The 14,182-nt window shown below is 36.3% G+C and overlaps 1 protein-coding gene across 1 annotated transcript in view; it reads right to left on the bottom strand.

Annotated features, from left to right (window-relative positions):
• pkd1a (polycystic kidney disease 1a) overlaps positions 1 to 14,182 on the bottom strand; it is an 84,866-nt gene that overhangs the window by 47,081 nt on the left and 23,603 nt on the right. Inside the window, exons 5-11 of the mRNA XM_016506420.1 lie at positions 12,793 to 12,956; positions 9,774 to 10,054; positions 8,980 to 9,373; positions 6,981 to 7,158; positions 1,988 to 2,202; positions 1,388 to 1,509; positions 322 to 332 (exon numbers count right to left, since the gene is read on the bottom strand). Coding sequence (XP_016361906.1) covers positions 322 to 332; positions 1,388 to 1,509; positions 1,988 to 2,202; positions 6,981 to 7,158; positions 8,980 to 9,373; positions 9,774 to 10,054; positions 12,793 to 12,956 — 1,365 coding nt within the window. The remainder of the gene's footprint in view (positions 1 to 321; positions 333 to 1,387; positions 1,510 to 1,987; positions 2,203 to 6,980; positions 7,159 to 8,979; positions 9,374 to 9,773; positions 10,055 to 12,792; positions 12,957 to 14,182) is intronic.

Genomic DNA, 14,182 nt, shown 5'->3' with positions numbered 1-14,182 from the left:
CACACACACACACACACACACACACACACACACACACACACACACACACACACACAAACACACATATACGTAAACAATCAACATCACCAAACCAAAGCTCAGCGCAGATCATACATTAATCACCACAATGTCTGTCCAAGCTGGTGTATATTTCTGTATAGAAGCGAAAGAAAACAAAAACACATATACATAAATATGATATATATATCCTATACCAAAAATAGTTTAATTTAAAGTGCAAAAAAGCTAAAACTAACAGCAGTTATAATGTGCACTACATTGACAAGAAAATAGAATTAGGTTTGTATTTTCAATCAATACCAGATGGCATGCTGAGTAAAAGCAGGTACAATTTACTACAAAATGGTCCATTTAGAGTTCTGTTCGCAAATACTGCAGTGTTACTGTGGCTGCAAATGAAACACACTAACATGCGGTCATCAGGATTACTGAAATTATGAGATAACCTCATGGCCTCAGACTCAGATATGATTTGTTAATGACAGCTAAAAGCACCTGCAGTAATTACAGTAATTGGATGTGCAGGTTTATTGATGGATGTCACTAAATCGCTAAATTAATTCACCTTCATATTTTTTACACCTATTTTGTATTTTATTGTATCTTACAATATTACACTATAAATTATTTGAGATCGTTAAATTTGATTAAATTCCTAGAATTTGTCTGGGTAAAATTACAAATAAAGTTAATTTTTAAAATAAATAAAAATGTATGCATGTATGTATTGATTGATTGATTACATTTTAATTTGATTAACTTCCTAGATTTTGTCCTGGTGAAAATACAAATAAATTGTGTATGTATGTAAGTGTGTATGTATGTATTTATGATTATTCCGTTACTGCATTTTATACCAAAAGATACACAAAAAACCTTTTTACAACATTACAATAAAAACTACAGTATATAAGATTTTAAATTTGATTTCATTTCTAAGATATTTCATGGTAAAAATACAAATAAAGTATATATTTTTTTAATTACAATAAAAGTAATTATGTATATATGTATGGATTGATTGATTACATTTTTACTCCAAAAGATACAAACAATAAACAAATGGGCTTCTTACAACAACTATATAAGATTTTTTAAATTTGATTGAACGTATATAATTTTTCATGGTAAAAAATACAAAACAAATACATTTACACCAAAAGATACAATCAATACACAAACAGGCTTCATACAACATTTCAATAAAAATAATTTCTCTTGGTGAACATACAAATACAAAAATACACAGTTAATTAAAAAACCTCTTTTCGGATCTATACTAGTTCTGAAGGAGTTGTTTGTGTGTGTGTGTGTGTGCGAGAGTGTGTGTGAGTGTGTGAGTGTGTGTGTGTGTGTGTGTGTGTACCTCTACACGCCCGGCGGGTGTGTTGGGCACAGAGGTGTGTGTCGCTGTGGGGCTGCTCAGAGGACTGTGGGAATGAAACACAGCGGTGCCCACTGTATACACAGCGGCATCAGGAACACGCACTGCAGACAAACACAGACATCTCCAGCTGCTTATCAGGCATCCAAATGCAACTGAAAAGAGTGTCCTATATATATATATATAATTATTATTTCAAATAGTAGGACTTTTGTTGTCATTTAATTACAAAAAATTTGGGATCCACCAATTTAAATGATGCATACTACAGTATATTATACGCAAACTTGGATGCAGCTGTAGACTTTATGAGATCTACAGCTATGTGTGTGCGCAATGCATGAGCTTGCATTTGTTATTATTAATTTCAAAATGGTAGAACTTGTCCCCATTTTTGTACAAAAAATATGATTAATAACGAGTGCAAATGCCATTCTTCCATTTTGCAAGAAGTTGTGGGCAATAAAATTGCATGCACATGCAAGCATTTTTTTTTATTTTGGATGCACCAATCCAAATGGTGCATACTAGTATCTATAGTATGCAGACTGGAGCTATAGATTCCAGAGGTGTGTTGTTTACCTTGGCGTGTGAACTGGCAGACAAAAGCTCGTTTTGCGGTGCAGGAGTGTGAGCTGGGCTGCCCGCTGCCATCCAGTGACACACACACTTTTCCAGGCTGCAGCGTGGCCCGGTCCCTCGTGCCCTCCTCCCCCGTCAGGACCTCCGAACCGTCCACCCAGCGCAGGACACGGGGAGAGTACTGATCGCTCAAACCCAACCACACGCCGCGCTCCCTGCAATGCACACAAACACCGACAACATCATCACAAACGAGACCCCAGAGCTGTTTCCGGGCCTAAAAGAAATAGCTCCTTTAAAAAAAGAGAATAAAAAACATTTCTTTTGTTTGTTTGTTTTTCACAGATTCGGAATGACATGAATAAACAATGACAGAATCATCACTCCTGGCCCAACTATTGCTTTTGCTCTCCATTTAATCTCATTAGCATCCAGGAGTAGGGACTGAGATTTTAAAGAGATGTCGTTTGTGATTTTTCTTTCCTATGAGCACACAGGGATGTTAATGCAAGGCGAATGCGCTCTCAATGTTTTATGCGTAGTGCGTTCGGAGCTTCAATAACCCTAATAAAGCAGCAGCCGAGGGAAATGTGTGCCTTAATGAACCCGATGGGAGTCTGATCATTTTGAAGTTTCATTTGCCTTCAAACGAGACATAAAAATGGTGAATGAAACCAGAACCAAATAGGCCCCAGTGCACAAATCACAGAATAAAGTCATACGTACGACAACAGCTCCATGATATTTTCCAAGAATTCCTGCAAAAATGTATCTAATATATCATTTGAAATGAGTCATTTGGATATTTTAATGCATTGTAGATCAGGGTTATTATTATCCTTAACTAAAACTTTTAAAAACATTGAAATAAAGCTGAAAAAAAAATGTTGCTGAAAAAAAAAACCTTAAAGTTGAAGCACTAAAATTACTAAGAGGAAACACACACACTCATGGTTGTAATGGGCTGAAGCCAACATCTCACATCTGTAAAACTACAAACGAAAGAGAAGAAAAGAGAAGGGGAAAGAAAGGGACAAAAAACATGACTCTTTGCGCCAGAAAAGGAACAATAAAAAGTGGTCTATTCACTTGTGCATTCTTACATAAGACGTGTGTGTGTGTGTTTGGGGTATGTGGTCCATCTGCAGCAGGTTAAAGAGATAGAAAACACACTTCCTCCTCTTGCTCTCTTTCTCTCTCGCTTTGGTCAGTGGAAGCTCTGCCCTCAAATTAATGATGGGTGTGGAACAGAAGACAGGAAACACTCACACACACACACACACACACACACACACACACACACACAGAACTGGCGTCTCCTCCCTCCTGGAGTGTAACGTATTTCCACAGCTGTGTTTCAGCAGATGTGCTACTTATTTTTTAGTTCACATTTTCTAACAAGTCGTGAAAACACTGAATGAATGTATGGTAACGATGTAGTGAGCAAAACCAATGAAAAGTCTCTGATATTTGAGTTTCTTCTTTGTCTAGATTCCAGCAACATGAAGTGCGTCCTGCAACGCTTTTAAAAACTAGTGTGGAAGGAACATGCTTTTCCTTTTAGATTCCTCATTTAAAAAAATTAATTAATTAAAAATTAAAAATTAAAAACAAAATAAACGAATGAACTAAAAAAAAAAAATAATTTAATACATAAATAAATGAATAAATAAATAACTGATCCAACCTATCAAATTTTTTTTTTAACTTTTAAATAAATGTATAAATAATGATCATTCTAAATCATCTTTTTAAAAATATTAAAAATACATGAAAACATATGAATAAATACATAAATAATTTTAACATTTAAAATATATAAATAAATAAAGATTCTACCAAATCATAAAAAAACATAAAATTTAACTATAATATATAAATATGTAAGTATCTAGGCATGTTTTTTGTGTTTTCTATGTCCTTTGTTCTATCCTTATGATACTGTGCCATTGCAATCGTCAAGGAATTGTTTGTAAGAATTAATTTAAAATGCATAAAAATAAAGTTTAAATTAATAAATAAAATGCTACAAACTATTTTCAGTATTTAAAGAATGAACCTTTAGATCAAAATGTTTTTGAATATCATGAGAACTAAACTCAGTCAAAACAAATTAAGTATTGAAACTTTGAGTGGAAGTGTGTGTACATCAAGATGAAATATTTAGAAACATATTTGCAAATATCAGAATTATAATTGTAAGACTAGACTAGAGTATGATAGAAAAGGAAGCAGCACTGCCAGGGTTAATTCAACTATAGAGACGTTTGACTATCAGCATAATATCAGGTCCACATCCGAGCTAATGCTGCCTTCAGGCCTCGTCAGGATGATGGCTTTTACAAGATTAGCGCACATGAATACCTCCACAATGGCATTATTACCAGTGGGAAATTATTCCCTGAGATGGAAAAGTCAATCAAAGAATCTGGAGGAAACAAATCGGTCATAATTAAGTTGTAATTGTGAACATCAACTGCGCAATTTAGGTTCTACACGTTTTGTGCACTGCTGGTGAATAATAACGATAATGATCGCCAGAAAGGACTTCCCATTTAGTCCAATCACGTCCAAATGTGCTATTTTTCGTTTACAAGCCGGTCAATTTGAAATCATTTACTAAGATGGCTTGAAGGAAAGCTGTAGCTCATTCAACATAGCGGTGCTCAGAAAGTACAATAATTTCATAATTTATGAATTTTTGCAACTTTAGCACGGCTTACCGCAGTGAAACATGTCGTTTTGTATAAAGTGCTATATAAATTAATGTGACTTTGGACTTAAAGGGATAGTTGACCCAAAAATGAAAATTTGATGTTTATCTGCTTACCCCCAGGGCATCCAAGATGTAGGTGACTTTGTTTCTTCAGTAGAACACAAATGAAGATTTTTAACTCAAACCGTCTTGTCAGTCTTATAATGGAAGTGAATGGGAATCATGGTTTTGAGAGTCATAAAACATACACAAACAAAACCAAATTAAACCCTGCGGCTCGAAAACTTTTAAAAACATTGAAATAAAGCTGAAAAAAAAAATGTTGCTGAAAAAAAAAACCTTAAAGTTGAAGCACTAAAATTACTAAGAGGAAATAAATTAAACTAAAATAAAAATAAATGAATCTACACAGAAAAAAAAATAATTAAATGACAAAAGCATATAACAACATTATCAAAAATTAAAGTAAAATTGAAAACTGAAAACATAAAAATAAAAGCTAATTCAAAATAGCAATAAAAAACAAATAATACTAAAATAACACCAGACCAGACTCATAAAAATCTTCTTTAGAAAAATATTGATTTATACAGATAATTTCTCAAGAAATTTGACTTTGTTTCTTCAGTAGAACACAAATGAAGATTTTTAACTCAAACCGTCTTGTCAGTCTTATAATGGAAGTGAATGGGAATCATGGTTTTGAGAGTCATAAAACATACACAAACAAAACCAAATTAAACCCTGCGGCTCGTGACGATACATTGATGTGTAAAGACACGAAACGATCGGTCTGTGCAAGAAACTGAACAGTATTTAGATTGTTTTTTACCTCTGACTTTCACCGCAATATCTGAACTGTCCTGAGCGTGTTCGCGTCTTCTTCTTCAGCCTGTGCGTGAGGTGTCTTCTTCTTCTTCTTGCTTTACGGCGGATTGCAGACTTAAGTGCATTACCGCCACCTATCTCTCAAATGGACCACTGACACTCCTAATTGAGATTGTAGATAGAGTGTCAATGGTCCATTTGAGAGATAGGTGGCGGTAATGAACATATAAGTAAATCATGATATATAAAGCAGAGGTAAAAAACGATATAAATACTGTTCAGTTTCTTGCACAGACCAATCGTTTTGTGTAAAATGTAGAAATTTTCATTATGTGCATTAATTACATTACATGCCGAAACAAAGGCCATGCATTTGCAAAAATAAAATAAAATGTTCTTACTCAGTATTTTTGTCTTTTCTAGTAGAAATATCAAAACATTTTAAATCAAGATACATTTACTTCACAAGCAAAATAACTTTAGATATCAAGTCCTGTTTTCTGAAAATGTATCAGAATTAAGTGAGTTTATGCTTGATGGAATAGTTCACCAAAAAATTCAACATTGTTAAAATGTACTCACCCTCAGGTCATCTGAGATGTAGATTAGTTTGTTTCTTCGTCAGATTTGGAGAAATGAAGCATTGCATCACTTGTTCACCAATGGATCCTCTGCAGTGAATGGGTGCCGTCAGAATGAGAGTCCAAACAGCTGTTTGTTTTATTGTGATGTTTTAATCAGCTGTTTGGACTCTCATTCTGACGGCACCCATTCACTGCAGAGGATCCATTGCTGAACAAGTGATGCAATGCTACATTTCTCCAAATCTGACGAAGAAACAAACTAATCTACATCTCGGATGGCCTGAGGGTGAGTACATTTTCAGCAAATTTTCATTTTTGGATGAACTAAAACTAGAAAAATAGGGGTAACAAAAATAAACTTCATTTAAAGGGAAAACGAGATCTTATGTTGTTTTGCTTTTCATGTTAAATCATTTTTTGCTCTATGTCTGTAATGGTTTCACACATTCAATATTCTAATAAGACACTTTTTCACATTATAAGACATGTTTTTTGGTCTCCTTGTGAACTTCATCAAGTCTGCGTCTGGTCTTTGAATGTTCTGGCCTTTCTGTCTGTTCCTGTGAGGAACTCACACATTTTCAGTCCTTTCACTGCAGGTCGTGAACTGGGCAGCACTGAGAGTGACTTTAAAAGGTATTTCCCATGGTGCCCTGCTGCTGTTTCAGAGTGAAATTCTACAGGACTCGACGAGAGCGAAGAAAACGAGAGCGGGGTTCAAAAAGCAGCACAGGTATCAGTGGAAAATGTTGCATTGGCAGTGGGATTTTAAATGTTTAAATTTGGAATTAGCCTACAGATGTTTTGAAACAACAGTTGAAAAACCATTTCAAGCTGTTCTACAGTTCTACAGTTTCAGACTCACTGTGTGATTCGAGGGGCCAGAAGGTCCCGGACGGTTTGGGAATGCACCACGGCGAGCTCCCCCCCACGGGCTGAACAATTCCGACGTGCATCTGACCAGCTGACTTCCTCCGACACCAACAGGAAACAGCGGGATGAGTCAGCGTGATGGATCGCATCTGGCAAACACAGCGGCTCCGCTAAAGGGCCAGAAAGTTCAACTCAATAAATATTATTTATAATATATTTATAATATCTTTAGTGTCATATGATCCTTCAGAAAACATTTTCATATGCTGATTTTAACAGGCTGATTGGGAAAATCCCCAATTTTAATAATGCATAATTAATATTAACATTAAAAAACAAACAAACAAGAGCAAATATTATACAATCTAAAAAATGCTGGGTTAAATACAACCCAGTGCTGGGTAAAATATGGACAAACCCAGCAATTGGGTTGTTTTGATCCAGCTGTTGGGTTACTGCCCAGAAGGCTGGGTCAAACATTTAACCCAACTGTTGGTTGAAAACAACCCAATCACTGGGTTTGTTCATATTTTACCCAGCACTGGGTTGTATTTAACCCAGCATTTTTTAGAGTGTATGCTAAATATGCTGAAAAAATTATAAAAACATGACCATAAAAAGCATATCAACATATCACTGAGATTTCAGTGCAACAACAAAAAAAAGCCAATAATTCACTGTACAAATCACTGTTTATTTATTATAAACTTTTATGGATAAGTAATTTTATAAGTCATTAACCTATATTAAATGTCATCTGGGTCATTTTTAAATCTTATGTTTCGTTTATGGTTTTTGATGATCTCATTCAACCTTTTCATGTTGACGTCTAATTTCATGAGCTTCTACCAAGTGACAGATGATTGTAATAGGATGTTAACGACAAAATGTTTTAAAAGCTGATAAGCCTGTTTATTGTCTATGGTAAGTTGGATTAGGCATTGTTTTCCCCACTGTAAGTAAATCAGTAATGATTTCCTCTGCTTCTGTAACCCGTGTTCTTCTCGTCCCTCCTCTTGGGATCAGCGCAGTGCACTTTTATCTGTTCTCTCAAAGCAAACAATGATGGACAGATCTCTGCAGGGCTGATAAACAAACGAGAGAATCTTCACATGCCATCGCTCGACAGGGACAGCCATGCTTTGTGTAAGAGATGGGACGTTTATGGCTTGATAGATCATGAAAAGCAGGATATTTTGAGAGACAGTCCCATGGTCATTTCAGAGCGTGTTACATCTGAGCTGTCCTGACATAACTGCGCCTGTGAGAATGTGTCATCAAGATTGTGCCAGTTTGTATGTGATTGTAAGTACAGTAGTGAGCTGCCTATCTAGACACCATTTCAAGGCACATTCCTGACAAAAAGTCAGTTTTAAATCATTATGCTACAGCTGAGACACAATATGGCATTTATCCTTTGCGATAACAATCCTAAAATGCACTGGGATGACTATAGTGAAAAAAAATATATCCAAAATTGCAGAGAAATGTCTATTATGAATTGCATTTCATTCAGTACTAATAAACTGTTGATTAAAGTAGATTAATCTCATTAAAAATGATTTTATTCAATATAAAATCTGATGACAACAGTATCATAAATTGTTTCTTTAGCTCAAATCACAATAAATATATTTTTAGACCAATTATATTTGATTACTTTTTAATACACAACCAATTTCTAATGCTTTAATATGATATAATATGATATATGATATGATATAATATTTGGGATCAGTAAGATTTTTAGATGATTTTGAAAGAAGTGTATTCTGCTGCATTTATTTGATAAAAAATACAGTAAAAACAATAATATTGTGAAATATTATTACAATTTAAAATAACTGTTTTCTATTGTAATAAGTTTTAAAATTAAATTTATTTCTGTGATGCAAAGCTGAATTTTCAGCATCATTACTCCAGTCTTCAGTGTCACATGATCTTCAGAAATCATTCTATGTTTATATTACAGCATATATTTTGTCTTGTACCTCTTGCTATCTCTCGTCCATCCTTCGTGATCCTCCAGTCCACGGTTATGCCCACTCCGCCCCAGTTGACCAGAGAAACCGCCTCCTCCAGGCTCTGATTGGCCACTATGAGTTCGGGGCAGTGTAGCTCGAGTCGAGGGGGCAGTTCCACGCTCACGTTCCCCTGTGCCACGATCTCCTGGTGACCCGCTGAGAGACTCACTTGAGCCTGGTACCGTCCCGGGACACCGTACTTATGCCTCGCCATGGTGTTGGGCGTAGAGGTGTTGACCCGGGGTGAAAGGTCACCGAAGTCCCATGAGAAAGAGGCAGGGAAGACAGACGAGGCGACAGACAGGACAGCCTCAGAATGAACAGACACACGGCGAGAAGGAAGAGAGGCGGAGAAATTCACCTGTGGGTGGAGAGCGAATTCAAACTCTAGCATTCAAAAGTTTGGGTTCTCAAATTCTAAAACTGGCAATGGTAAAGTATATACTTTTTAGTACGCAGCATGCCACTCTACCTCACAGCGCAATGCATTATGGGTAATATTACACCCAAAAAGTATGCATGGTTATATACTTTTTAAAAATCCCCCAGGAATTGTACACAATCCAGGTATTTTTTTGTGAAATATTTATAGTGTACCATGATTTGAAATGCATTCATTCTAATCATGAAAACTATATAAAGCAAACACTATGTGAATTTGGTTTCAGCCCATAGGTGAGCTCATCTAAGTCTGAGTGACCGATTACATGAGTCTAATCAACTCTAGAGGAAGTTAACAACCTGAACCTCTTCACACAGACCTGAAACACGTCCTGCGCCACAGTCCAGCGGCACTCCTTCATGACCAGCGGGTCCGAGCATGCGGCCGAACACTGGGACTCGCTGATGTGGTTGGGCTCGGAGTTGGTGCTGCACAGACACTCTCTCTGCTGACCCAGACCGCCGTAGAGCTGGTTCTCATGGAAGCATTTGGAGTTGCATTCCTCACGCGAGAACGAACCGGGAGTGGAGGAGGAGAAGATGACCAGCTCCACGCCTGCCGCATGCTCCTCGTCCTGTAGACAGCCCGCGTACGTCAGCCCTGAGAGATGACAGCGAGACAGCAACGGCCAATTCAAAGCTCAGAATCAAACAAAAATCTATGTCCCATTTTCTAGAAATGTTGCATTTGGTGTGGGCTAACCAACAAATGAAGGTAATTAGGTAAAGGTAATGATTAGTGCTGAGTACTGACACAAATTTCACAATTCAAATCAATTTCGATTTACTAGCTTGCGATTCGATTCAATTTATGATATCGATTCATTTGGCTATGGTAATGGTTAAAATGAACAACTGATTCATATAGAAACATTTCAATTGCACTTAAAGCTGCAGTCCGTAAGTTTTGCCTCTTTGTGGCCATCTATCTTTGTAATCCCAGGCTATCTGTAATCAGAAGCACATTTATAACTGGAATATAATTTGTTTCATAAACACATAATCCTTTCTGGATTACAATCCGCCATCAAAATGATACATTTAATTATTCTGGCTGCTGTGAAAAAAGGCTATAAACGATCCACCACCTGCAGGATCCTCACATGCGATAGCCTAGTAGCCGGGACAACTTCTTTATGTTTACAGACGTGACGTAATGACGCAGTGCCATGCTCGAATTTTCCGCGAAAACCTACCCGTACCACTCAAATTAGAAAACATTATTATAAGCTGACCGTTGTGAATCAGGCTAAAGTAAGGCGATAGTTTTGAACACTGGTTGGTTATGTACTTGCTCAAATATTGATTTCGGATCATTTTTAACCAAAAACAATTACGGACTGCAGCTTTAAGGAAGTTTTTCTTAAATTAAATAATTATGTTTCTACACTAATTATTTTTTGTTTGTTTGTTTGTTTAATGTAAAACATTTAAACGGTCATAAAAACATATATTAAATATTAAAGAACAGTTCAAGGAAAAATATAATCAATATGTGATCTAGTGCATATATTTAACAAAACACTCCTTTGTAGTTCTTTTTCTAGCTAACTATCGAGTTTATGGCACCTGAATGGCTTTTCTGAGGTAAACGTAACGTTACGTGGCATTGTTTACAAGCTGTTTTATTGACGTGGTTGAAACACCGATTGAGTGATTACATGAGACATGATAGTATGTTGTACTGTTTCTTTTAACATTACTTCTGATGTTCATTCATGTTTATTTCGTGCTGTAACTAGTATCAAAGAAGAGATGATCAGTTCACATTCGCTCCGCGCTGCCGCTTTAACTGTACAGGTAGATACAGCGATCTGTCAAGCCACAGAAAACGGTATTTATTGGTTGAATTTCGTAGTAAAATGCACAGAATTTGAAAGCTGAGCGATTGTTTCATATCAAAAGTAGAAAATAACAAATCATGCGCACATCAATACTCAATCACGCTGAACAACAATTAATTACTGTATTTGCATGATTGTAAGGTTTGGGTTTAGGGTTGGGGTAGGTGTAGACGTTAATAATACACAATCTAATAGGTAGCAAATTTAATTGATTGTGATTTTCCGGCCGTGGCTGTATCCCTTCTAGACATCTATCTTATTTTTTATGTAAGTGTGGGCGCGGCCATTTGTAACTCAAGGCTTCTGGTTCCATCTGCTTCCAGTTTTCTTTAGATATCGATTCATCAAAATGAGAATCGATTAAAATTTGAGAGATCGGTATTTTCAACACATTAATTGCTCTTGGCTGCATTTGGAATATAATAGCAGAGTAGCACATTCTGTACAGTACACACTGAATACCTGCATACTATTTAAATAGCGTGTCAAACAACAGATGAGTTGGGTTAGCATACTAAAATACTACTCTTTAATATGTCTATTCAGTTTTAGTTATTTTAGTACATTAAAGGTGGGGTATGTATTTTTTCAAAAACGCTTTAGAAAACTGAGTCTTGCCAAGTACCAAAACAAACTTGTAGCCAATCAGCAGTAAGGGGCGTGTCTACTCATGATGCAGAGGAGAGAGCGCTCAGTGCACAGGACGGACATTAGCCGAGCCGAGCGACAACAGAAAGATAGAGATGGCGGATAAAAAACAAAAGAGGAAAACGTCTGCGGAACAAAAGAAGGCTTATGATAAGGCAAGAAGTTGGACCCATGTAAATATCGGATCAGCTTTCCAGTGCTCAAGAGAACTCAAGGAGCGGAAGGCGCAGCGGCGCAACAACTAAAGTCTGTCTACAATGGACGCGACAAAGCGACCATTGAAAATCATTTGAAATTTGTGTCAATACGTCATAAATAGAAAGCAGTAGCAGTTTTCTGCCGGGGATTTGTCGTGTCGCGTCACGCCGCATCCAGTGTAGACAGCATCACTGATTATAATGAATTCTATAGTATTGTGTCGCGCCGCGCCACTCGCGTCCGGTGTAGACACGGTGTAACATTGGTTTTGCTTTGTTTCACAGAACTAATCGTTGCCTGGGTTGCGTACATATGTGTGGGGCGGAGCTATCAAAATAGGGACGAGACCCTTTTGGGGTAGGGGCGTGTTTGTTTTGGTGATTTAAAATATCAACATTGGCTACCAGAAATCACTTACCCCACCTTTAATTTAAGGTTTAGTTGACTATAATAACCCTGACATGAAATTGAGCGCATTGCTAATGGGATACAATTTCATGCAGTGCTGTATACTGTACACCTTAATGAATGAGGATGGACACAGTACGCATACTGCATACTACAGGAGCAGCACAAGTAGTGGGGTAGTATGTAAATGGCCTAAATACTTCAAGTAATACTTAAACTCAGGTGTGTTCCTGTCACTCACCGCAGGTGTGCACACTGACGTTGAGCAGCGGTTGGTTTTTCACCTCGGGCGGCCGGTCACAGAGCATAGAGTTGGGTCGCTTCACTCGAACGCCCTGGTCCTGCAGCCAGCTCACCAACCGCACCAGCTTACAGTCGCAGACGAACGGGTTAAAGCTCAGATCTCTGCCGAAAGACAGAGGGAATCATTTATAGACTGGCATAGGCTGAAAACATTATATGGCCCTTATTTAAACAGCAAAAGCGTGATAAGGATAGTAATTTAAAGAGGACGTGGAGACCTGGGGTTTTGCTTAAGCCTTGTTTTATTTGACATGTACACAAATGATGGTAAGGCAGCGGCGGAGCAATCTGTCACCGCAGACTCACTATTTTATCAGTCCAGGAAACACAACACACGCTCTAATCTATAATTATAGTGGAACTGAAAGACGTTGACCAGGGAATTTTAATCAGTGTATGAAAGCCCTACTTGAAAAGTCACAGAGAAAACACTATACTAGAAAATTAAGCTTTAGCAAAAAACGCCAACAGGGATAAGGCCATTTAACCATTTGATATGTGAATATTAAATCAATATTAAGGGAAAATAATCTTAATCTTTCTTTTAACTATAATCACTATGATTTGGCAAAGGTTGCTGTAATAAAATAAAACTTTTTTAGGACCATTAAGGTTTCCTGACATCATTTTCATGACAATTACGCACATTTTCTCTTAAAATTATCATTATTGTAATGCAGTAATGAAAATCATCCTGTTTGGACAGTGCTTTTTAAATAAAATCAGCATAAATTAAATTCAGTACAAATACTACTACCAATACTATGTACAACTGTAGTTTGCAATTTAAATATTATATTATGACATACTTTACTGAGTATATTCTATGTCAATTTTCTATTTATTTTACTTTTGTTTGACCTGAAAGACTTGAGCGCATCTGGTTGATTTGCAATAAATAAAATAAATAAAATAAAATAAAGAGTCTACTGCAATAAAAGATGCCAAGATATTTTATTTAGTATTATTTAATTTATTAATTTCCTCATATATAAAATAAAAATGTTTGCTGCAATAAAGGATACCACGATATATGAATTAATATTATTTCATTTATTCAGGTCCCCATAAATAAATTAAAATAAAATACCACAATAAAAGATGATGCTGTATGATATAAATTGCGATTGTACAAATGTAAGTTAACATAATGGGAGCATTTGTACTAAATCTAATTTATGCAAACTTTATTTAAAATGCATTGTGTCCAGACATATTTTCATTACTTCATTATAGTAATGTGAGTCTGGAAAGAAAAAAAACCCCACTGAATATAATGTCAAGAAATCTTAATAGTCCTAAAAAAAAGCATCATCATCATTGGGGAA

The sequence above is a fragment of the Sinocyclocheilus anshuiensis genome, unplaced genomic scaffold (genome assembly GCF_001515605.1).
Source record: "Sinocyclocheilus anshuiensis isolate Anshui unplaced genomic scaffold, SAMN03320099.WGS_v1.1 scaffold274, whole genome shotgun sequence".
NCBI lineage: Eukaryota > Metazoa > Chordata > Actinopteri > Cypriniformes > Cyprinidae > Sinocyclocheilus > Sinocyclocheilus anshuiensis.
The sequence above is the reverse complement of the archived record's forward strand: the minus strand, read 5'-3'. Positions and strand labels throughout refer to the sequence as shown.